Source organism: Geotrypetes seraphini, chromosome 13 (assembly GCF_902459505.1).
Source record: "Geotrypetes seraphini chromosome 13, aGeoSer1.1, whole genome shotgun sequence".
NCBI classification, from domain to species: Eukaryota; Metazoa; Chordata; class Amphibia; order Gymnophiona; family Dermophiidae; genus Geotrypetes; species Geotrypetes seraphini.
In genome coordinates, this window is record NC_047096.1 from 6,139,509 (window position 1) to 6,165,193 (window position 25,685).

At 42.3% G+C, this 25,685-nt stretch overlaps 1 protein-coding gene across 3 annotated transcripts; it reads right to left on the bottom strand.

Annotated features, from left to right (window-relative positions):
• Positions 1–545: 545 nt before the first annotated feature.
• Positions 546–24,544, bottom strand: LOC117347836 (adenosine receptor A1-like). 3 transcript variants are annotated; one of them, XM_033919259.1, is made up of 6 exons: positions 24,189–24,544; positions 9,076–9,251; positions 7,471–7,501; positions 4,323–4,432; positions 1,869–1,951; positions 546–1,142 (listed from the first exon to the last, which is right to left on the bottom strand). In XM_033919259.1, exons 1-6 carry the CDS (start codon positions 24,542–24,544, stop codon positions 1,023–1,025), a joined length of 876 nt encoding a protein of 291 aa, XP_033775150.1. In that variant the 3' UTR covers positions 546–1,022. The 3 variants fall into 3 exon arrangements, with proteins under 3 accessions (XP_033775150.1, XP_033775151.1, XP_033775152.1); XM_033919260.1 differs by lacking the exon at positions 24,189–24,544 and adding an exon at positions 13,732–13,875 and having other exon boundaries at positions 9,076–9,396; XM_033919261.1 differs by lacking the exon at positions 4,323–4,432.
• Between the last annotated feature and the right edge of the window lie 1,141 nt (positions 24,545–25,685).

Consider the following 25,685-nt stretch of genomic DNA (forward strand, 5'->3'; position numbering starts at 1 on the left):
CTCTCCCCACTTTCTCCGTCTTTACTAAATTATGTAATTTCTCCCCTCCTTCCACTATTTTCCTCACCTTCCAGTTTGTCTAGTCTATGTCATTTACGTTCACTTTATGTTATAAAATTTTTATCCTTTATAAGACATTGTTAACCGGCCAGATATTTGCTTGATGGTCAGGATATTAAAAACTAATAAACTTGGAAACTTGCACTTGTTTAACAGGTAATTGTGAATACTTTACAAACTGCTTCTCAGCATTGAGCTTCTGCCCCCCTCTCCCGAATCACTTCCATGTCTTCTTCCTCTTCTAGGACTCAGGACCCCGGAAGGACGATGTTTCTTACGCCACTTTGTGTTTCCAGCAGGATGATTCACTAGGTGTCCGCCACCCCGGAGCGCCAACCTTATATTCAACTGTTTCAATAAAATCCTGAACTTATTGCTAATATTTTGGAGTTGTACATTATTTCACATTTTATGCTATCCGGCTTGCAGGACCTTGCAGCGGACAAACAGCCCTCTTTGTAATAAAGAACAATCTTGAGTGAATATCCAAGCCATGGAGAATGATGGACTTTATTTCATAGGCAGTGGACTGCGGAGGAAGGGGGAACCACCGGGGTTATGGCCCAACCGGTATTTTGTTTTAAAAAGAGGTTTTTATACTTTGACACCTTTACGGATTAATGACTTTCACACCTTGCTACGTGCATTTTGTATGTCCAGAGTCAAACACGATTACTGCAATATCATCTGGTGACGGGACAAAAACGCGCAGGATAATACAGAGCAGGCAATCGCGCACAGGACATCAGCGCGCCATCAAGCAGAGGCTCCCCCCCTCCCCCCCATGTCTTACTGGACTTTTCCTCCACTAGAGAGCTAGGGAACCAAAGGTGTTCAGTTGTCTCTCCTTTTAAGTCCCTTCTACCCCTTAGAAATAAAGAGAAGTTCAGAAGTGGAGGGGTGGACGAGGTGGCGGATCTTTGCTAGCAGTTGCTGGTGAGGGGCTGATGCTTTTATACTGACTATTTGTATGAAATCGTTGAATACTCAGTGGAGGCAGGAAACTGGCAGGGCTCGTTGAATTTGCTCGGATGGTGCACCACTGTGCTATACGTGACGCCATCTTCCACAAGATTTGAAGGCTGGAAAACAGAAACATGAAGAAATATTCTCGCAAAGCTCGTGCTTTTTTCATTTACCCGTCAGTGAAGGGTTGCAAATTTAAAAGATATCATGAACGTACATTGTTATATCCTGCTGCTCTTTGGGATAAAGATTTTAGGAAACTATTCTTTGTATCTGTCATACTTGGAGTTCAGAAGACACTTAAAGGCTTATTTATTTTCTAGATTTTTGGGCAATGAATTTTCTTCACGGTTCTATTTGTGATATAAGTTTAATCTTGTATGAACTGCACAGACCCTCATGGTTATGCAGTCTATAAGTCAATTTTATGTTATGTTATGACTTTGGGGGGGTCTCGGTTCCAACTTCTTATCTAGAATGGATCTGATAGGCTTTCCCTTATTCTGCCATCCCTTGCACTGCCCCACCTTTCAAGTTTTGCTCAAATCCTACAATCTTGGTCTTGAGATATGCCAATATGGAAACTGGGAGCAACTTTAGCACAGAGACTGGCTTGCTGCCTCTCCCCTTGCACCATTTCCATCCTCCTTTTCCTGCAAACCCTTCTCTTTTTGCGATTATCTTTAAGACCCTAGAGAGTGCAGGTATTAAACCAAGACCCTGCAGGCACTAATTTAATCTAATCCTTAGGTTTCTATACCGCATCATCTCCACGTTCGTAGAGCTCGACGCGGTTTACAGTAGGAGAAATAGGAAGTATAAAAGCCCTTTTTATGACTCACCATTGTTGTAAACATTTCTGGCTTGTCCCTTATCTGCTTTGCATTTTCTCTGTTGAGACTTGAAACTTGGTTTGGGTTTCTTTCTGGACAGAGGGCGATGGAGAAAAAATGATTAACCTAACGGAGATTTTACTGGGATAACAGTTCACCCCTGAGAACTCTTTTCAACAAAAGAAAATGTTTATCTATCCTTATGTCTTTGTGGACCAAATCTTCCTCAGAGACTCTGACACATCAGCCCCTTAGAAAGCCTTCCTACGTGTTCTTAAAGACCCCCAAAACAACGTAATACTCAGTGATGTTTTTTTTTAAAAAATACTCTTTGTATTTAATACAGCAATGAAGTTATATTGTTGAGTAACTAAAACTCGTGTCCAAACTTCTTGTTATGTAGTAAGCTCTGATCACAAGGGTATAAGAGAGTGTCTGAAAATTCACGTTCTTTAGAAGTGACTTCCTAACTGATGAAATACTTCAGCAAGCTCTGCGGTATCTGGTTCTTCCAAAATCCCCACTGAGCCCGGAGGAGCATCACATCTACCCCTCCTTATCTTTTATAAAACCGCGCAAGAGGTTTTTAAGCGCTGGCTGGCGCGATGAATGCTCTGCGCTGCTCCGACGCTCATTCCTATGAGCGTCGGAGCAGCGCTGAGCATTCAGCGTGCCGGTCGGTGCTATAAACCTCTTGCGCGGTTTTGTAAAAGGGGGCGAGGGGCTGATGTTACAGTACTGAATGCAAAACTCATGCAACCTTCAGAGACCTTACTCTAGGATTGACAGATTTTACATTATTAAAATCCAGACCCCCTAGACCAGTGGTCTCCAACTCAAACCCTTTGCAGGGCTACAGTCGGATTTGTAGGTACATGGAGGGCCACAGAAAAAAAAGTTAATGTCTTATTATAGAAATGACAATTTCGCATGAGGTAAAACTCTTTATAGTTTATAAATCTTCCCTCCCCCAAAGGCCTGCATGTTCCCCCCTTCTTTGCAGCGTCCACCAGCTTCTCCCCTGGCCTCCCGGTCTTAGTTTCAGCTAATTACCATGCCTGCAGAGAGGATCGCCGGTGCTGTAACATTCCTTGCAGGCTGCCATCGGCCTCCGCAGCACATTTCCTCTGCCGCGGTCCCGCCCCTCCTCTGACGTCAGGGGCAGGATCGCGGCAGAGGGAACGTGATGCTGAGGATGACGGCAGCCTGCAAGGATCGCTACAGCACTGGCAATCTTCTCTGCATGCTGCAGTAATTATCTGAAGGTACGAGCTGGAGGCCAGGGGGGAAGCCAGAGGACACTGCAAAGAGCGGGCAGCACTAGTACAGACCGCGAGCTGCAAAATAGTACCTGGCGGGTCGCTTGTGGCCCCCGGGCCGCGAGTTTGAGACCACTGCCCTAGACCCATCCCCCAGGCCTGCCCGTCCCCGCCCGCTATGCCCCAGTCCTGCCCCTAATCCCGCCCTAGCCCCCCCACACACTGCTTGCTCTGGTAGGACAAGAAAGCATTCGCGCATGCGCGGATGTGATGCCATGACATCATGTACGCGTAACATCATCTCATGCCATCCCTACATGCGCGGATGCCCTCTTGCCTGAAACAATTTGTGGGGAAGCTTTTCAAAACCCAGACATAGTGCCGGGTTTTGAAAAGCCATCCGGGGAAATCCGAACGTCTGATAACCCTACCTTACTCTCTATTACATAGTCTCGTGGATCCTGTATACAGAGGATGACTTTTCCCATATAGACTAAAGCAGGGGCTCTCGGTCCGAGTCCTTGGGATGGTACACTGACAAATCCACGGAGGACAATTCCGCTCCGACAAATGCGCACGGACAAGTGCAGCCCGTGAAAGATATCTGGAAGGCCCTGATTTGCTCAGACTCCTCAGACCCTGTCCCTTGGGAGGGGCTTCAGGCGCCTCAAGCCCCTCCCAAGGGACGGGGCCTGAGGAGTCTCAGAAAATCAGGGCCTTCCAGATATCCACTAAAAGGGTTTCCATAATCGTGCTGTAAACCTAACCCTAACAGTAGATAGGAAGGGAATCCTCTAAGTGTAATGGGGGGCCCCCCTCAAAAAGACAAGAAAGTATCCTGTCGGGGGGGACCTCCCGCACACATTTGTCATGCGTGCAAATGTCAGGGCGCAATTGTTGGCATGCGTTTGGCCTGCGCGCATTTGATGGGTCAACCCTTGGGACACACCCAGCCAGTCAGGCTTTCAGGATCTCCATTATGAGACAGGCTTGCACGTGTTGCCTGCCTCGTCTGGAAATCTGTGTCATGAGTTTTTCGTTGCGGGTCAAGATCCACTGCATTAATGGGTTCTTTCAAAGACTGATCACTGTATTGATGGATCTTACATAGACACATTAACTTCTGAGAATCTGCATACTGCAAGGCAAGACTGTTGTGAATGCAACGTCAACTTATTGTAAAACAATTTCATCTGTGGCTTACCAGCTTCTCCTTTCTGCTTCTTCCTTCTCATTGCAAGCAGGATGGCCAGAGCAGCAAGAAACATCACAAGTGATGTGAGAACCAATGGAAGGATGATTTCAATAGAGTGACTGGAGAGACACATGACAAACTCTATGTAGACGATGACAAACTCTATGTAGACGATGCAATGTCATGGCTTTGCCTTCAATGTAGAGACAAATCCTTCAAGTGCCACTATTATTACCCAGATAACAAGCAGTGACATAGCGAGGCCTCGGCCTCCTGCTCCTTTCCCGATTCCCCCCGCCGCGCATACGCCTCCTTCCCTTCCCCCGGACCCCTAGTTGTTCACTGCAGCGAGCAACAAGAACATCAGTGTTCTCCTTGCGACCCTGTTGGCTCTCCCTCCGACATCACTTCCTATGCATGGCACCCTGAAGTGACGTCAGCGGGAAAGATGGTGCGGTCGTGTGGAGCACATTGAAGTTGTTACTCACGGCAGTGAACAACTAGGGGAATGGGGAATGGAAGGGGGCGTATGGGTGGCGAGGGGAGGAGCGGGAAGAGGCAGGGTACCAGAGAATAGAAGGGGTGCCAGTGTCCCCCCCTTACTACACGGATGCAAATCTTTAATAGCCTCCCCCACATTAATAATGTATCAAACAGTGCGGCCTTGCAGGAAATAATAATAACAATAGCACAATAGCACAAACAGTTCACAGCGGTTTACAGAGGAAGAGACTGTATACAGACGGTGATATTACAGAAGAGTTTCAAAATTACATTTGCATGTTAAGGTTAATCAGATTTGTCTGGAAGTGTTTTAGAAATACATCATGGCAGAAGTGGGGGTCAGAGAAGTTTATCAAAGGGATAAGTGCGTTTGAAATGAAGTTTGGTTAAGCGTTTGACCCATTTGCCTGCTTGGAACGATAATGTTCTATCAAGGAATCTCTTGTAGATACAGCCCTTCAAGGACGGAAATGCAAACCAGTAAAGGAACTAATGATTTAAGCCAATGTAAATGTTAATACAACCATATGTTCCCCTGAGGAGGCTCTTGTGAAACAGGTTCCCATTGGGATTTGCCACAGATAAATGTTTTATAACAAACGCCTTGATTTAATTTGACTGCCTTTAGTGTTATTATGTTAATAAAGCACAAAACAGAATAATTAAGAGGATCAATAGTGTGTGTGGGGGGGGAGGGGTAGATTTAACCAATGATTGACATCTACCCATGCAGAAATGCCACTTGCAGTAATTTTACTGATAAGTTGGGCTTGGATACGGGTGTCTGATGTTTTCCCACCACTATTTTATGAATAGAATTAGAGTGACAATTCAATCTCCAGATTTTGATGTTTATTTTGGTGGAATTCCTAGGAGTATAATTTTAAGGATTTCCCTTGCAATCTGCTTCTTAATTGTGCCCCTGGTGAATAGAGGTCTATAAAGCTCATGGTATGCAAATTTCTGGGGCCAGGAAGATATTCTCCATCATGGCCGGTCATAAGCAACCCAGTCTAATCCCATCAAAAGACTAACGAATAGGCCTGGGGGGGGCTTTGCAATTTAACAACCAGCGCTTCTCCGGGTTTAAGGGGCAATCAACTACTTTTAACTTGTGCATTTCAGGAAACATTTTCAAAGACAGGCGACCCTTTGCTACTTCTCTTTGGAAATCATTTATTTTGCGCCTGCATGCCACAGAGGAGGGGAGAAAAGGCGGCAGCAAATGGCACGTGTACACTTGAAAATCACCTGTACGAGGGGCCGCCAAAAAGTTCTCAGTCCAACCAACAAAGTTGGGGCAGTCTCCATCGAGAGCTCTACACTTAGACCAGAGATTTTTCACTTTTTGTGTTCTTTAAATCCCTTTAAATCCCTATGGGCTTTGGGGCAATTAACGCAGCTTTGTAAATTTGGGGAGGGAGGGGGTAGTCCAGTGATTTTCCACTTTTTTTTTTGTTCTATCAGAAAAATACAGAACACAAAAAGTGAAAAATCACTGGACTACCCCCTCCCTCCCCAAATTTACAAAGCTGCGTTAATTGCCCCAAAGCCCATAGGGATTTAAAGGGCTTCGGGGCTTATGCCGCGGCAGCTGCTAGCTTTGTAAAAGAGGGGGAAAGTGTATAGCCCTCGATGGAAACTGCCCCAACTTTGTTGGTTGGGCTGAGAACTTTTCGGCGGCATCCACAGGAAAAACATCATCCCCCAGATGGACGTATAGACTGTTCAGAACCTCAGAAACCAGCTTGGACAGAATCGAGATAAGTTTCTCAGCCAAGTCTTATTTATTCAGTTTTCTATACTGTTCTCCTAAGGGAGCTCAGAACATTAATTTATTCAGGTAATAATAATAATAATAATTTTATTCTTCTATACCGCCATAGTCGTGAGACTTCTAGGCGGTTCACACTGAAGAGAGCTGGACTGTCTGTCCTGGTGGGCTCATAATCTTTCTAATGTACCTGGGGCAATGGGGGGATTTAGTGACTTGCCCAGGGTCACAAGGAGCAGTGTGGATTTGAACCCACAACCTCAGGGTGCTGAGGCTGTAGCTTTAATCACTGTGCCACCCACTCCCCTCCATCATTGATTCTCAAAACCTCCCCCTCCTTTTTTTACCCCCTGAATTCTTTATTGCTTCTTTCTTGAAAATACTTTCAACGGTGCATCCTTTCTCTCGTATTATTAATTAGATATCATTAATATTAATCAGATCCATTCTAGATAAGTTGTATTTCTTTGCTGGGTGGAAGTACATTCCATCTTAAATAGATGCAAATTCCAAAGCCCGACGGGACCCGTTTTGCCCTTTCTCTAGGCTTTCTCAAGGGTTCAAAAAATGACGCTGCATTTCTGGCTACGTCACTCCTGGTGAAGGCTGAGTGGAAGAAATTATATTGACAATATGAGAGAAAGGAACCACCCATAGGAACGCTCTTTTTAGTGTGGCTTGAAATATGTAGCCCTGGTGTGCTTTTCAAAATGAGTTCAACTCAGGCACAGCAATTATTCACCCAGGTAAATCCCTTTAACAATTGCCCCCCTTCCTCAACACACAGTATAAAGGTCATTGCTTCTGCGCTTTCTAAATTATATGACAGCTCATAGACCACTCAGATTATTCAAGCCGTATGTAAAAAATGAAACTTACTGGTTTGATTCTCCAAAGGTATCCAAAGGAGCTACAAATTTAAAGCACAGATGGTTTGATCAGTTTAATGGAGAAAGGCAGTTCTTTTATGATGTTAACAATAGAGACTTCACAGAAAAAATTGAGCAGTGCTACAGTTCTCATGGGGAAAAGAATTGTTTAGAAAATAAAGAAACAGAAAAACCTAGTTAAAGTAATAGGCATCAGTATGAGCCTTGGTAATGCAACACAAGAAATTATTTGGCTCAGGCAGAAACTCATTAGTGACTAGCACCAGACATACGTCTGAATAAGAACTGCCTCATACATCATATTGTCCTGATATATATATGGATTCCAACAAACATTTTCTCCAATAAATGTCTCCCGAGACATAAAAAAATAAAGTGCTGAGATACTGATCAATTTTTTTCTGTGGAATCTAATTTTGATCTTATTGGTAGATTATTTTTTTGGGTTATAATTGTTGAACAATAGAGTCTGACATCAAGACAGAATTTGTCCCTGTTCCCGTGGATAACCGTGGGAAACCATCCCCGTGTCATTCTTTAAGGAAGAGAGGCAGGAATCAGAGTCTGAATGGTCCCAGCCACTGACCCTCAAGCCTTGCTTTGAAGAATGCTGGTGTAGAAGGACTGAGGTTGAGACAGACACTACAGAATGACAGTCTCTGGTATCCAGAGCAGCTATTGTGATGTCATAATGCCTCATTCCACCAATGCCTAAGAGCAGCCTCATCAGTGATGTCACAATGGCTTCACTGTTCTACACTTGGCTCACATAGGAATCAGAGTCTGAATGGTCCCAGCCACTGACCCTCAAGCTTTGCTTTGAAGAATGCTGGTGCAGAAGGACTGAGGTTGAGACAAACACTACAGAATGACACGGGATGGTTTCCCACGGTACTGGGACAGACCGAAGGTCCATCAAGCCCAGAATCTTGTTTCCAACAGTGGCCAACTCAGGTCACAAGTACCTGGCAGAAACCCAAAGAGTAGCAACATTCCAGAGCTGAGATTGTGATGTCATAAAGCCTCATTCCACCAATGCCTAAGAGCCAACCTTATCAGTGATGTCACAATGGCTTCATTGTCTTATACTTGGCTAACATAAGATAGAGAATGACATGGAGACAGTTGTGCCCATTCCTGTGGTTAACCTCAGGAAACCATCCCCATGCCATTCTTTAAGGATCTGAATGGGCCCAGCCACTGACCATCAAGCCTTGCATTGAAGAATGCTGGTGCAGAATGACTGAGGTTGAGACAGACACTAAAGGATGAAATGGGATGGCTTCTCACGGTTATTCACGGGGACAGGGACAAATTCTGTCCACGTGTCATTCTCTAGACTCACTTTAACAACTCTTTCACCTGGCCAAAAATAAGATCACCTTCTTTTTATTTCCCCCCTCACTCCAGTATGTTTGAATGAGAATGGAGGGCTTTTCACTCTTTGCCTTATATTTCTGTCTTTCTAAGGGCCTCTCGTGTTTATCTAGTTTCACATACATGGCCCTCAGAGATTTCTATCGGTGGTCATTTAAGATCTCAAAATAGAATATTGAAAAGCAAAGTGATCCACATTAACCAATGCATCCCTTACCTTCGGACACAGTGAGTTGCGTGTAATCCATGATGTCCAAGAGATAAGCTCTTTCGATGCCGCACCAGTACCACCCAGTATCATCCTTTTTTACATTGGTAATGGTGACGATCAGTTCACCTTCAGCACGCTTGTCTTGGATGGCTACATGGCCAGTGCTCCGTGTGTCAGCTGTGCTGTAGACAATGGTACAGGAAATTTGGTAATAGCCTTTGCACCAGTACTTCACATAGTCTTGGTACCCTGGATCATAGGTGCAGGTGACTGATGTGTCTGTGTTTTCGACCGCATTCCTGACCTTATCTTTGATATGAAGGCAGTCTGCAGATCAGGAGGCAGAGGCAAGGATCATTCACAATAGGAAAATGTACAGAAGGATAATGAAAATGGTAACAGGGATGGGACAACTTCACCATGAGGAAAGGCTAAAGTGGCTAGGGCTGAAGTCTGGAGAAGAGATGGCTCAGGGGAGATATGATAGAGGCCTATAAGATACTGAATGGAGTGGAACGAGTAGATTTGAATCGCTTGTTTACTCTTTCCAAAAATATTAAGACTAGGGGGCAAGCGATGAAGCTACTAAGTAGATTTAAAACAAACCGGAGAAAATATTTCTTCACTCAATGGGAAATTAAACTCTGGGATTTGTTGCCAGTGAAAGTGGTTAGCATAGTAGGGTTTAAAAAAAAGTTTGAATAATTTCCTAAAAGAGAAATCCATAAGTCATTATTATTATTCCTAGGATAAGCAGCATAAAATCAGTTTTTCTTCTTGGGATCTTGCCAGGTACTTGGGACCTGGACTGGCCACTGTTGGAAACAGGATACTGGGCTTGATGGACCTTTGGTCTTTCCCAGTATGGCAACTCTTATGTTCTTATGTTATATTCTTATGTGTACCTTCACAGGGTAGGTCCTGCGACTAAGCCGGATAGTGAAAGGATGCCTATGCAAAGGGCTAGGCAGGGAAAACTACTCTCCCAAAGAGATAAAACACTACCCACACCAACACCTCAGCCCAGAACTACAGCCAGGAAAGGAAGGTTCAGTGAAGAGCAGGGAAGTACCTATTTGTTTTCGCCAGAATTAGAGAAGGGAGAACAATGGGTAAGGGGAACTAAAGGTACTTAGGATATTGTTCCTAGGGGGAGGATGAACCACATATCTTCTATCATTCAGGGGGGACACAATTCCAGGCAACACCAGGAACATTCCAGTCCTCAATTTAGGCAGGAACAAGGCACACCTGTTGCTCATTATCCCGAGGCTTATAGGGACCAGCAGTAGTGCTCAGAAAGGAGGCAGCCACTGAACCAACCCATGCTGGAGAGAAAACTGAATGGAGACAGGAGACCAGTTCCAAGGGCGCGCAGCCGCATACCTCAGCCTAACACCCAGGTCAGATCTAACTTTATGGAAGCTGAAATGTTAGATGAATTCAGGAGGGAAGCTTCAGATGATGAAGACTTTTTAGACCATGAAGAGGCCATGGACTCTAAAGAGGGAAATGTTGATTCTGACCAGTGGGATATGGAAACCGATAGGGTTTAATGGAAGTTAGGCTGAGACTGTGACCACTAGCAAAACTGAGAAGTTAAATGGTCTTGCTGTCTCTGCAACCTTGAGGCAAAAGAAAGGTTACTGAAAGCCTTGGCGGCGTGTGAGGGTTTCTTGTATTCCTGTTGAGCAAGAACCCGAGTTTCTAGGCTGTGGCAATTAGCACTGCCCAGCCTTGGCAGAAGTTTGGAGACCTTTTTCCTTTTGGGGGGTTTTTCCCCTAGACTGGATTGTGGGTCCTAGTCGGGAGGGACCACAGCCAACGGTCATTGTGGGAGGATGTCCCTTCGGCCCTGAGCTCTGCATCCAATTATCTGACCTCATCTTCTTTAAGATATGTATTCACGGCTGTATATTGCCATTTTATTATGATTTGTTGGGTCTTGTTTTAATTATGTATATATTACTGTTACCCACATAGATTTTGGCTATGCGGGCTATAAATGTTTTAAATAAAGGTTAGGGGAATGTATTATGGCTTTGTGTGTGAGTGTGAATAGACAGTAAGTCGAAGTGTGCTCTTGTTTTTGTGCTGTTTGACAGGTCAATTAAGTTCCTTACCTGTTCTACCCCACTCATCATTTGATGAACTTCTATCAGTCACCTCTTGGTCAAGTCTTCTCCAAGCTGAAAAGCTCTAACCTGTTTTGCTTTTATACTTAAGGGAAGTGTTCCACCATCACCGAGCTCTCGCTGAGATATTTTAATAGGTTTAACATATATAATTTATAAATTTGTAAGGAAACAGTAAGGCAAATCTACTACTGTATATCCAACAGGGAATGGAAGACAACAAGCAGATCATATGAAGAAAAAGCTTGTAATTAATCAAAAGCTCCCAGGAATAGTGTCTGATGTCGTCACGTTTCACCTACAAGGCTGTACCAGGCTAGTGTCAAAAACAGCTTCCACCAATGCTGAAGAAATAGTCCTGGGTCTGTAACAATTGGCAATTTTTCTTCATTTGATCTGCTAATTCATTTATAAATGGGACTCGGTCATCTAACTCGTCTTTTTAATCTATGATGGTTTTAAATGGTGTTGCAGAAACATCTGTACACAGCAGGAATTCTGTGCGTCCAGTAGGGACAGACCAATCATGTTCCCCAGGTCTCAGGTATCTGATTCAAGGGATGTTTTAGGATCTGTGCGCTCAGCAAAGTTATAAAGACAAACTCTAAAACTTAAATAGAAAGTGCCTATGTACCTTATAGGATATATTTCAACCTAGAGTCTACTCTAATAACAATATAAAGTTATAAAACTCAGTTATGGAAATCTTGGGACCTTGTAAACACAATAAAGTTTCAAGTTTAATTAATTTTAATATACCGACCATTGACGTGCACCTGGCTGGTTTACAATGCTAAAAATGAAAGGTTAAAATAAATTTTTGTAGGGGGGGGAATGTGAACATTAAATAGACAAATTACAAATACGAACAAGAGCTTGAGGGGAAAGGGGGAGAGGAAAGTTAATAATTACATAATTAAAACCAAATTAATTAAAGGGAAGAGGGGGGGAGATATAGGAAAGCTTAGGACTATTGTACATATTATATATTGACATCTATTAAAAAATCTTCTCAACACTTTAGAAAACTGTCCACAGCCTTAAAAATATATTTTAAGGCTCAGTCTATAGCACAGTGTCTCTCAAATTTTTTTTAGCTCTGGCACATCAAACGGAGCAAATGTTTTTTGCGGCACATTATAATTGAAATTATAAAATTACAAAACCAAGAAAAAATTAAATTGGAGAGTTATTTACATTAAAGTTTTTTAAGCTATGTAAGGGGAATCGTAACAAACAGTGAAACAAGCCCCCTCTTTTACGAACGCATAGGGTGGATTTAAGCGCCAGCAGCGGCGGTAACTGCTCAGACGCTCAGAATTCCTATGAGCGTCGGAACAGTTACCGCCGCTGCCGACGCTAAAACGGGCGCTATGCATTCGCAAAAGAGGGGGGTAAAGCAGATAGAACAGAATTGCTAATCAATGCGATGGAGGTGCTTGTTTTTGAGTGCAAATTAACTGAAAACGCGGCCGATGGTTGACAAGCAAACAACGCGTTTCATCATCCACCATCTGCAATCATTTGTTTTTGTTTGTTTTTTTCAGTTTAATTTCTGTTGGAGCTGAAAATCCAAGTTCACAAAGCTAAGACCACCCAGACGGTAACGAAGCCTCGATTGCTTTGTTGCTCAAGTTTGGATAATTACTGCAGAAATACAATTAAAATTACTTGCCATTAGCTTTCAAGGACCAATCGTGCCAAAGGATGATTGTCTAGGCAGTTGTATCCTTACGCACACACCGATGCTTATAACATTGACAGATTCTTGCATACGTGACATACATGCCATCTATTCTAGTGTATACTTACGAAGGAAAGGTTTTGGGGTTTTGTTTTGTTTTGTTTTTTTTTTTAAAGTAAAATTCTGGAATCTCTCATGGCACACCCAGAATCTCCTTGGGGCGCACAGTTTGAGATGCACCGCTATCGAGTTATAAGAAACCTCAGAATCTTACAAAAAACATTATAAAGACCAGCTTGTGCCCCTATAGGCTGCCCTGGGGACTTTAGAAAAAGATTATTAAGTTCTGCACAACTTTATGACTACATTATATAGCGTATACATCATTTTAGGAAACCTCTGGCTCCTACAAATGTGTTATAGAACTCTATTCAATTAATGGAAAACCTGAACGTATTTTAAACATTTTAGAAAGCCATTTACAATTGTAGAAACCTTCTGAGCATTGAAATCACATTGTAAGCCTTAGATGGTACAGGTTATTGGAAACCTCAGAAATTTACAAAGAGGTTTTCAGCTCTATAAAGTTATTGGAAACCTCAGAAATTTACAAAGAGGTTTTCAGCTCTATAAAGTTATTGGAAACCTCAGAAATTTACAAAGAGGTTTTCAGCTCTATAAGGTTATTGGAAACCTTGGGAGTTTTCTAAACATGCTGTATATAACTCCAAAATGAAGATGGTTTGAGAGAAAGCTGGAGCACTGAGGGAGTTCCTGTCCCTTTTTCTCTCTCTTGTCCATGAGTGAAGAATTGCAAACACCTGAGTTGTATCTGCTTCTTACCTGCTACAAAAGAAATTAAAACCAATGCGTAGGACTTCATGTCTCAGAAAGGAGCTGGAAGCAGGTTGAAGGATAATGCCAACAGATCTGAAGTTCTCTCCCTCAGCACTTCCCTTTTTAAATCAATGTGAGACTCGGAGATGGGGGCTCAGCAAATCTCACTGGCTTTATTCTGTGTTTCCCTTTTACAGTATAGATATATCTATATCTTGCTGGGTTCAAAAAACAAAAGGAAGGGAGGAACAAAAATTAGCTACAACCGCAAACAATTTAGCTTCAATGGAGGAAAAAACCTCCATTGAAGAGAGCAGAACATACGGCTCAGTTTCTAGAACTTTGCCAGCTTAAAAAAAACCTCCAGAACGCTGTGGGGAAAAATGAGGGTAATGCAACCGAGTGAGCACACTAACAAAACCCTTCCGACGGGGAACATAAGAATGTGGGTCAGACCAATGGTCCATCAAGCCCAGTAGCCCATTCTCACGGTGGCCAAACCAGGTCACTAGTACCTGGCCAAAACCCAAGGTGTAGCAACATTTCCTACAGAATCCCAAAGAGTAACAAAAGATTCCGGAATCCCAAAGAGTAGCAACATTCCATGCTACTGATCTAGAGCAAGCAGTGGCGTCCACCATGTCTTTCTCAATAACAGACTATGGACTTTTCCTCCAGAAACTTGTCCAAACCTTTCTTAAAACCAGCTATGCTATCCGCTCTTACCACAACCTCTGCCAATGCGTTCCAGAGCTTAACTAGTCTCTGAAAAAAATATTTCCTCCTTCTTCAGGGCAATGGGGCAATAAACATTGAAGACCTTTTACTGTATTTAGACGGCGGCAGCAATGAATGTGGGAGAATCAACACAGCAGTGAGTATTTTGCTTTATTTAGCTCTTGGTTCCATTGGGATTTTCAGAATGTAGTAAATGGTTTTCATGCCCTGAAGAAGTGGTGTGTTTGTGTTTGAAATTTTCAATCATATCAATCGAGTATACAGGAATGGGAATACAAACTTATATATAATTACATCAATTCTAAATCAAAAAGGAAATCTCATCCAGCCCACATTATTTGGGGGGAGTTTTACCTAAAGAAATATGAAGGAAATCAAAGAAGGATAGATACACCCTTCCTTTTAAAAAGCTTTAAATCATTTAAACTCCTATTTCAGTGAAACATCATAACTTACAATTAAAAATACCAAAGAAATTAAGAATGTTCAAGAAAATGATCAAAAAACACATAGGTCTCCTTTTACTAAGCTGCGTTAGGGCTTTAACACGTGCTAGACGCTAACGCCAGCAGTGGCGTACCTAGCATATGAGACACCTGGGGCCCATCATTTTTTTGGCACCCCCCCCCCCCCCATCTGTACGAAAAACATTATTTTTAGTAACAAGCCACACGTTACACATGAGTACCTAGGAAAAGGCAGCATCTTTCATATGCAGTGAGCAGTAGAACATCAATACACCCGTTGTAAAACTAAACAAGCCAGACTAGTACAGATCAATCCTACACCGTCGATCCTAACAGAAAACCATGTCTTTCGAACACAGAAAACACCTTCGCCTAGTATGGAATATGTCACCACAAACTAACCCCTCCCCCTTTTACAAAACTGTAGTGTGGATTTTAGCCACGGTGGTAACAGCTCTGACGCTCATGGAATTCTGAGCATCAGACCAGCTACCACCACGGCTGGCGCTAAAAAACGCTCCACAATTTTGTAAAAGGGGGGATAAAATAGAAATACATAGACAAAGGTTAAATTGAACCAGCAAGAAGCTGGACTCTGCATACAATGCAACACCACAGAAACAGTGGCACGTGTCTCCTAAAGCAATAAATAAATAGAAAATTTTTGTTCTACCTTTGTCTTCACTGGTTTCTGCTTTCCTCATCTTCTTGTTAGTCTCTTCCTTCCATCCACTGTCTGCCATCTCTCTGCCCCTATATGGCATCTTATCTCCTTCTATGCCCCTTCCAGAAACTGTATGCCTCAACCCTTCCATCTCTCCTTTCACCCCCATTGGTCTGATTTGTATCAGTTGCAAATTTTTCATTATATAAATAAATAATTATAAAAGGCTTCAAAAAAAAGATTGTGACTTAACTTATGGAGTGTCACAGGTCCCATAATAATAATAATAAACTTTATTCTTTTATATTGCCATAACCAAAAGTTCTAGGCGGTTTACACTAAAAAGAGCTGGACAGTTAGCAAAATACAATACAATAAAAAATACAAATATTTATAAAATAATAACACTCACTAAGTAATAAACTTATTGAACAAAGTGGTCGTAATTAATTTCCTATAACATAGCTTGCTGAATACATTTACCTAACCAAGATTGTTGAAATGCTAGGGTCACAACTTACTGTGAGCTATGTGTGGTTGGAAGGAGCAGAGCAGCTGTTGAAAAGGTGACACGAGTGAGAAGACTCCAGAGATTGTAGAGAGGAAGGGGAGTCCCAGCTTTAGGGGATGAGGGTGGGGGTGGAGACAGGATGGTGGAGCTGCCACTTTGTCCAGTTATGGTCTTGGTTCTCATGAAGGTTTGTTTGGGGTTGGGTTTTTTTTTTGGGGGGGGGGCAGATTGGCACCTGCTTAAATAACGAGAAGGCTTAATTTCATGACAATATCCAAAATGTTTTTTGCTTCTGTTTATTTGCAAAACAAAATGTTGTTGTTAAGACAGAATCAGTGACTTTGACCAACCCCAGGATAGGCTTTAAAATATTTTTTTAAAATATAATTTTTTGTCCAAGCACAATCAAATTCATGGGGAAAACTTCAATTTGTGCACTTTTTCTAGCTTTAGGTTTTTCTGGACAACCCTAATGGTCCCCCTCCCCCAACTTGACACCCAGCACTGTTGCCCTTCATGGTCACAATGGTCCAACCAGCAAAATTCTTTTTCATCACTTTACCACTGCAGATTCTCTTTGCCTAGAATTTGTTTTAATGGTATTAATAAGCTTACTCAAATGTACGGTAATCTCATAATTTTGTTATGTAGCAAACTGTTGGAAAAAAAATCCACATTAAGTCATAGGAGCCTTGTTTAGCAAAAGTTTTCGTACTGCACAAAATTTGTCTCCTGTTCTACAGTAGAGAATGACACGGGGATATATACCCACAGGTATCCGCAGGGTGGAGATGGGGGACAGAGCCCGCAAGGACATGGACAAACTTATCCCCATGTCATTCTCTAAAAACTTGAGACTAGTATCAATATGTAAAAACTTAACACATCTTAGACAATTGGCAACTGAAATCAATGATTTAAAAAAACTGCAGAAGCTGCTTTTGGATTTCAGTGACATCATTTGTGTTTTGTCTGCCATCTGTAATGTTCTTCCATCATGTGCCCAGCTGCTCAAGCATCTTACTGTTACTGCAACATTGTTGGCATCAAGGACATTTCTAACATTTAATAGACACTTATTTTCATGTTCATCCACTACACAGTTTAGGTTTTCTATACCCAAGTCTGAAAGAAAATCCAATTACCTTCCTAGATGATGTAAAAACATAGGAAACTAAATATTTGGGAAGGTTTTACTCAAACCAGATAGAAATAGTGGAAGGCTCTATTTGTGACTTATAAACAAATGTACAAAATAGTGACCCTTTCTATACTTTAATAAAAAATTTAAATATGAAATCATAAGTGTTCAAAAGTTTGTGCAAATGAGGACAGTGTGTGGGGACAGGACGGAGACAGAATTGGGAAAGAACTTCAATAGGTCTTCCCCCCATATTTGTGATCGTTGCTTGGGTAGGCTAAAAACAAAAAAAGGAAACTATTTTTAATATAAATATAATCAATTAGGGTGAATTAAGAAAAAACCCAGTATCTCCAGTCTGCCAGAATGATATTTTAAAGGGCTTCATTGTGGGGCACAGCCACCAACATCAGCCAAAAAAAAAAAAAACCTCTGCTCAAGTAACTAAAGTGTTTGTCAAAGAATAATTAAAAAAATCCATGTGGAATACATATCGAAAAATCTTAGTTTATCAAACCACATGCAAGTATCAAAACTCAAAGCCCCCTTTTGCTTAAATACGAAGCAATTTTCAATCAGATCTCTTTTGCCTTGCAAAAAAACAACCCCAAAACCCACCAATGCTGACTCTGCCAGTTTCACCTATACAGCCTCAGGGCTCGTGTGTTCCAAACTTTACACTGACAGCAAAGCTGCCTATGAGTCAGTCACTGATGATGGCGTTCTCCAGAGTGAAGCCTCAATTACACATCATTTTGACAGCATGGAGGCGCTCAAGTCTTTCTTTTTTTGTCTTCGCCTTTCTTCCAACTAAGTTACTGTATATTCATATCGGAAATGCTTTTTTGGGGGGGGTGGTTTGGCAATAACAGTTTCACTTCCACCCTTGTTGTAGTTGGGTATTTTTTTTAATGGAGTCTTAAGTAGGCAACCTCTGCGTTCCTTTGGATTAACTCAGTTCCTCCTAAGTTCAAGAGAATTCATGAATACCAAGTAATAAAGACCCTGTTGCTTTTATTCTCAAAGTGAAATTCTGCGGGCAGTCGCCAGCATTTAAACTTATGGGAGCTGGTCCAGAGAATCTTCAGTACTGGAACTAACAGAGTTGTTTAACCTATGTAAGATGTATGTTCTTAAAATATGAATGTAGGTCGCTTTGAACTTGTGTATTTTGAAAGCATAGACCACAGGGTTCATAACTGAATTGGAATGAGACAGAAAAATGGCAAAATACAGAACAGGGCGGAAGTGTCTCTCTTGTGCTATGGGTGGGTAGAAATATTCCAGACAATTCATAAAGGACAAAGGGAGCCAGCAAAATGCAAAGAGAAAGAGAACGAGGACCAGTGATTTTGCAGTCTTATACTCTTTGCCATAAAAGATCCCCTCAGCCTGGCTCTTTCTCAGGTTGATTGCATTTTTTCTTCCCAGTTTCCGGATCTTGTAGAAGATTTCGATGTACAAAGCAAGCATTATTAAGAGAGGCAGAAAAACCCATCCAAGGAAACTGAAAAATACCATGTAATCCATGCTCATAACTGAATTGAATCTGCATTTCTCAAAATGTTTGTCACTTTCTTTTGATTTCCTGTTCCAGCCTAACATTGGCACCATACCAATGAGAACAGATAAGACCCAAGAAGTCACAAGACCCAAGCAAACTCTTCTTGGAGTTATGATGATCTTGTACCTGTTGGAAAGCAAATGAATTTTCTTAAACAGAATTCTAGATGCATTGCAACTAAGAAGCACTTCATCTGAACCAAATGGGAAAATCAAACTGGGAGTTCCTTACCAAATCTCTGAAGCATTATTAAAACTCTAATGAATATTTGCTAAAAAAGACATGGGAGAAGCTACTGCTTGCCCTGAATCGGTAGCATGGAATATTGCTAGTCCTTGGGTTTTGGCCAGGTTCTAGTGACCTGGATTGGCCACCATGAGAACGAGCTACTGGGCTTGATGGACCATTGGTCTGACCCAGTAAGTCTATTCTTATGTGAGTCAAGTATAGGACAATTAAGCCACTGTAACATCACTGCTGAGGTTGGCTCTGAGGCACTGTGGAATGAGGCAATAGGACATCACAATCTCAGCTCCGGAATGTTGCTCTCATTGGGGTTCCAGAATCTTGCTATCCTTTAAGATGCTGGAATGTTGCTACTCCTTGGGTTTTGGCCAGGTATTAGTGACCTGGATTGGCCACTGAGAACGGGCAACTGGGCATGGTAAGGCTGTTCTTAGGTTCTTATGATACTGCTGTACAGTGTTCCACTCATAAAACACAGCTACTACCAAGATGGATGGTTTTCGTGTCTGCTATCAATGAGAAGACATGAGTAAGAACAATTAAGCCAATCCTAATATGATTCAAATTTCTATAGGTCAACTGAGAAGAAAGGACCAGATTCTATCAATGGCATCGAAGTGGCTCTGCGTGGCTGTCAATCATCTGCTAGGCGTTGCTTGTAGAATCACGCCTAGTAGCATCTAAGTGGACTTACCGGGCCTAATTTACTGGTGCCTAACTCCTACGTCTAGCAACACCTGTCAACCATGCCTATGTTACGCTCCTATCCATGCCTACTTTTCAGGTAGGCACTTTTAGGTATTGAAGGGTGCCTTGACTTAGCCGTCGCTAGTTGTCTCTCAGAGTTCCGAGCAGAACTCTTAATTGTTTAATTAGTTTTTAAAAATATATCAATTAACTTCAATAGTGTAGTCAATTACCATGCAGGACCCACGGGATTCCCACAATCCCCGTTCCCGTGCAGACCTCTAGTCCCCAGCTGAATTATACAATTCTGAGTGTATGTGAATTTAAAGCTAAATTAACATTCAGATTGATAGACACCTAATTGGAGACCAATTGTTGGTTTGGTTTTGCCACATTCCTACACATTACTTCCTACAAACAATTTCCCTACGCTTTTCTTGTTTTGACTGGCCCTTAATTAGGTGCAGGAAAAAATTCACACCTAGTGCTATTCTACAGTATGAAGGTTTCTCCAGGCTGAATGCATCAGTGCCGATCATAACAGCGCTTAGCACGATTCTGCAAAAGGCATGCACCATATACAAAATCATGTTTAGCGGCCATATGCAGCATAACACTTAGGCACACCCATTTAGGCCGAGGAAAGCCAGACCTAAACAGCTGTGTCTAAGTTGGGTGCAGCTTGGGCGTATTCTATAACGGTGTGCAAAATGTTTAGGAATGCCCGTGATCTGCCCAAGCTCCTCAACTGGCCACACCCCTTTTTGAGGTTTGCACACTAGAACTGATGCACGCTACTTTATTGACTGCGCCTACGAAGTTGTTTGCATAATGTCTAATTAGTACCAATTAGCATCAGTTATGAGATGCTAATTGCCAATTACTGGCACCAATTGGTCTTATTAAACAATTAAGTTGTGCATGCAAATTAGCTGTGCGCACTGATTTGAATGCACAACATGGCACTATAATCAGAATTTGGGGTTTAGTAAGTATTCTGATGCCCAATTTTGGGTGCGAGGACTTACACCAACTGAAACCTGGTATGCTACTTGGGTGAAACAACCGTATATTCTGGGAGGTGAAAGGCTGATAAGCACAGATAAAGTGAGGGTCCTTGGGGCGTGATTGTTTCAGAGGATCTAAAGACATCTAAACAATGTGAGACGAAGGGTGGCCCTAGTCAGAAGGATGCTAGGCTGTATAGAAAGAGGAGTAACCAGCAGAAGGAAGGTATTGATGCCCCTGTATAGGTCATTAGTGAGGCCACACTTGGAGTATTGTGTTGAGTTTTGGAGGCCATATCTGGCGAAGGATATAAAAAAAACTTGAAGTGGTCCAGAGGAAGATGATGAAAATGGTAAGGGGTTTGAAGAAAAAGAAGTATGAGAAAAGACTGGAAGACCTAAATATGTATACTCTAGAGGAGAGACAGGGGAGATATGATACAAACATTTAAATATTTGAAAGGTATTAATTTAGAACCAAATCTTTCCCAGAGAAGAAAAAATGGTCAAACTAGAGGGCATAATTTGAGGTTACAGGAAGAAAGACTTAGGAGCAATTTTAGGAAACTCTTTATCACAGAGAGGGTGGTAGATGTCTGGAATGCCCTCCCGAGGGAAGTGGTGGAGAGGAAAACAGTGATGGAATTCAAAAATGCATTGTATTCAGCATCATAATCCCCCAACCCTCATGTTGTCATGGGATATGACACAAAACAAACATTTTCTGGCTCCATTTCATGATCCAAGCTTCCCAGTCCCTCCTCTGACCATCTAAGCCTCCCTCCCAGGCTTTTGAGTACCTCCCTGAAGGTCTAAGGGGTCCATTGGGGTAGGAGTGAGGCTGATCTGTACCTGCTCAGGGCTATAGTCGCATTCAACATGGCACCTGTTACCTGTTAGATAAGTGACTGTTTGTTTTCAAGCTAATTTTCTTTGCTTTTTGGACTTGATTACGATAACTTACCAAGTTGTAGCCACCTTTACTCAAGCTTGTTGGTGTGGAGCCAGAGAATTTGTCAACTATATTTATACATAAAAAAATTTTGAAGTACAAATTTATTTAAAGAACTATGAGAATGTATGATTAATAATTTTCATGTGTGGAGTTTTTTCACAGACCGGTGACGATACAGATTGTTTTGAGTACCTTGCGGCACTGTATTGAGGTCAGTTTTTCTCCACTGTTTATTACATTACATTAGTGACTTCTATTCCGCCTGTACCTTGCAGTTCAAGCGGATTACATAAGAAGATGGCTGGACATTTCCAGGAGATTACAAAATGGGTTGGATGCATACTAGATGCTTTGAGGGGTAATTGGGAAAGATAGTAAGAGGGGAGGGAGACATCGGAGAGGTTGCGGGGAAGGGAGGGAGAGCTCTAAAGATAAAGAGTTAAGAGGACTCTAAAGATTTTTTGAATAGCAGAGTTTTGAGATGTTTTCAATGTTGGAAGTCATGTCTCAGTGATTGTGGCTCTCCCCTCCCCCCCCATGACTTACTAAACAGTGCATTTTTCACTTGTGAATTTAGATCTGTTACCTTTCTAGTCTTTAGACACTCCAATTTCAAAATGGCTACCAGGACTTGACTATGTCCGACAGATTTGCAAAAAATGGAGGTGGCAGGCATGTTTATCTTCTTCATGCATATTCACTAATGCTATCTTGAAAACCTGATCTATTGTCAGTCCTTGAGGACAGGGGGGTGAACAGCAGCACATTAAAGCAACAGTGCTTAAGTATAGTTGACGTATTAAAATCTCCAAATTAGCATTTACAGAATGGAAAAAACAAGACTGAACTTGGAGCATATCATGATGCACATTTATTTAAATTGAATTAACATCACAAATCCTCCAGATTCCTGACAAGAAAGAGCTAGTGGTTCTGAAAACTCTCCTTGCCTGTTCCTCTTCTCAAGTAATGAATATATGTAACGGAAGACACCGCAGAACTGATCGCCATCAGAATCTAGAAACTGTTATCAGCTCAGATAAGGGGACTTAAACCTCCCTCCTGTCCGCTCCCACCCAAAAGCAAAACCAACCTTGGTATGTGACTACCAAGAAGTGTAAAAATATAAGGGAGAAGTAGAACATCGAAACTTTGAGAAATATGGTGAAAAGTGGAAGCAAGGCCAATGCTGCGAGTGAAAGGGTCACAGAAAAGCGAAATGGTGCCCATGGCTTCCTCCTTCACTCAGCGCTCACTGGCTCCCCAGCTTCTTCCCATGGCACTGACCAGAGAAAGAATGAAATGTTGGACCTTACAAAGACTAAATCTAGAGAAATTATTAGGGGAGTGCGTGGCAAAGTGGTTAGAGCTACAGCCTTGGCACCCTGAGATTGTGGGTTTAAACCCATGCTGCACTGAGACCCAACAATTTTTTATTTTTGACAGTTATGAAGAAGTGTTAGGGTAAGGTTTACATGATGATTATGGGAACCTGTAAACACTATATAGCAACTGAATGTTAAGTGTAGTGTGTGGGGGGGAGTTCCCCCCCACACCCCTGATTATGCCTCAATGCAGCATGCTGGCACTCAAATGTTCGGCATGCCATTCTGCGCGCATTTGATGGGTCACCCATTAGATAGATTTTGAGCCCACAGGTATAGATAAGGAAAAATGCTTGAATACCTGAATAAATTTATGCAAACCATTTTGAGCTCCCCTGGGAGAACAGTATAGAAAAATAAATAGTGTGAAAAGTTTCAGGCTCTGATAAGCAAAGCTGGTATTGTGATGGAATAATGCTTCATTCCACCAATAAGAGCCAACCTCATCAGTGATGTCACAATGGCTTTGTTGTCCTAGACTTGGCTCAATTTTACTACATTTGAGTTCTAGAGTGGCGCAGTGGTTAAAACTACAGCCTCAGCACCCTTAGGTTGTGAGTTCAAACCCACGCTGCTCCCTGTGACCCTGGGCAAGTCACCTAATCCCTCCATTGCCCGAGGTACATTAGATAGATTGTGAGCCCACCAGGAAAGACAGGGAAAAATGCTTAAGTACCTGAATAAATTAATTTAAAACATTTTGAGCTCCCCTGGGAGAACAGTATAGAAAATTGAATACTGTAAACAGTGAAAAGTTTCAGCTTCTGATAACCTGAGCTGGTATTGTGATCTCATAATGCCTCATCAGTGATGTCACAATGGCTTTGTTGTCCTAGACTTGGCTCAATTTTGCTACATTCAATTTCTAGAGTGGCCCAGTGGTTAAAACTACAGCCTCAGCACCCTTAGGTTGTGGGTTTAAACCCACGCTGCTCCCTGTGACCCTGGGCAAGTCACTTAATCCCCCCATTGCCCCAGGTACATTAGATAGATTGTGAGCCCACCAGGACAGACAGGGAAAAACGCTTGAGTACCTGAATGTGAGCCACTTAAGGCTACAAGTGGTATATAAATGCTAAATAAATATTGTTAACTTACTTAGTTGATATTTTTATTCTCAAATAGCGGTCTATTGCTATAGCCAGGAGAGAAAGGATGGAGGCCGTGGTAAAGATAATCTGCAGACAGCACATGAAGAGGCAGGAATAGAAGGGGGTTTCCACCTCTAGGCTCAGCACAACGGACAGAGGCACGACCAGGACTCCCACTGCTACATCAGCCAACGCCAAGGAGACCATGAAGTAGCAGGTGGTGTTTTGAAGCCCAGGGTTCAGTTTGACAGCCCAGATCACCAGTATATTGCCTATTATCGCACACACGGCCATGATCGATTCCACGGCAATATAAACCGTGGTAGTGACATCCATCGCACTGGGTCCTGTGTCATTGGTCATGTTCAGAAGGGGAGGTAGCTTTCCACAATCATTCGCCAATATCGGAGACCACTGCTACAAATGTCAACGTGCTGCTTGGAACTGGGGATGTTCCTTTCTTAAACTGGAGGTCTAGAAGTCTTAATCCGTCCTTTGGAAGGCGACAACTTCAGTGAGCCCCAAGGCCGAGGAAGAGCAGGAAGTTTTGAAGCCTTCTATTGTCCCATTCTGATATTTCAAAGGGAAATTTTGCAGCCGGGTGTCTTGTCTTCATTCATTAGAACAAAAACTGGAACTATTAGACTGGCAGGTCTTGAAGAGGAAAGCAGAGGCCAGGGAACCTGGGAGGGAGTTTCTGTACCCATTTCTGCAGCCCTAGTACAGAATGCAACTGCATGGGAACCCGGATCTCCTCTGCTCAGAGATTATAAGAATGACGTCCTTCAGAAAAAAAACACAGCTAACATGCAACTGATTAAAAGACTGATAACAACCTGAAGCTGGTTACTGATAACAATTTGCATACCACAGCTACACTGGGAGAAAGGAGACATCTGAGGCTTCTGCAGCTGAAGATGTGGAATCCCTGAAGTGCATTTCTCTATAGCTGCCAAGAAAGGCCTCCACTTAACAATGTGGAGTTGGTGGTGACATGGAACTGGTTGCTCTATGACAAATTTTTCTTTGTAGGATGATAGGGCAGACTCCCCTTAAACTGCAGTCATACATTCATGGATCTCCTTTGACTTTTTCCCTTCTTTTGTGAGAAAGTTTATCACCAAATTGTTCTCCAAATCTAGCTGTTTCTTACTTGATTCGCACAAGGACTCTCTTGACATCCTGTCTCTTGGAATGTTAGACTCGCACTGAGCCACAACTGTCCATGAGTAACCCTGACACATGCCACAATCTGCACATGTCACAACACGCTTGCAACTTTCTTTCATATTCAGGTAGATAAATTTTGAACGCCCCTTGTATGTCAGCACCTATGCTGGGGTGCCAATCTTCTAACAACCACACAGGGGCAGTATTCCCATTCAAGAAAAGCAAAGCCAAAAAATACAATCCAATGGGGACATCAAAAAAGGGCTCCTTCTTTAATGAATTGGTTCCTGGACTAGAGCTACAGGCAAAAGGGCTACATGGTCTGTTATACATA

Excerpts from the sequence above, each read along its gene's own strand:
- LOC117347836 (XM_033919259.1), bottom strand. The coding sequence starts at position 24,544 with ATGACCAATGACACAGGACCCAGTGCGATGGATGTCACTACCACGGTT. Across the intron at positions 7,502-9,075 it reads GCAACTCACTGTGTCCGAAG|CTCCTTTGGATACCTTTGGA; the intron begins GTAAGGGATGCA and ends TTAAATTTGTAG. Across the intron at positions 1,952-4,322 it reads GAAGCAGAAAGGAGAAGCTG|AAAGAAACCCAAACCAAGTT; the intron begins GTAAGCCACAGA and ends CCCTCTGTCCAG.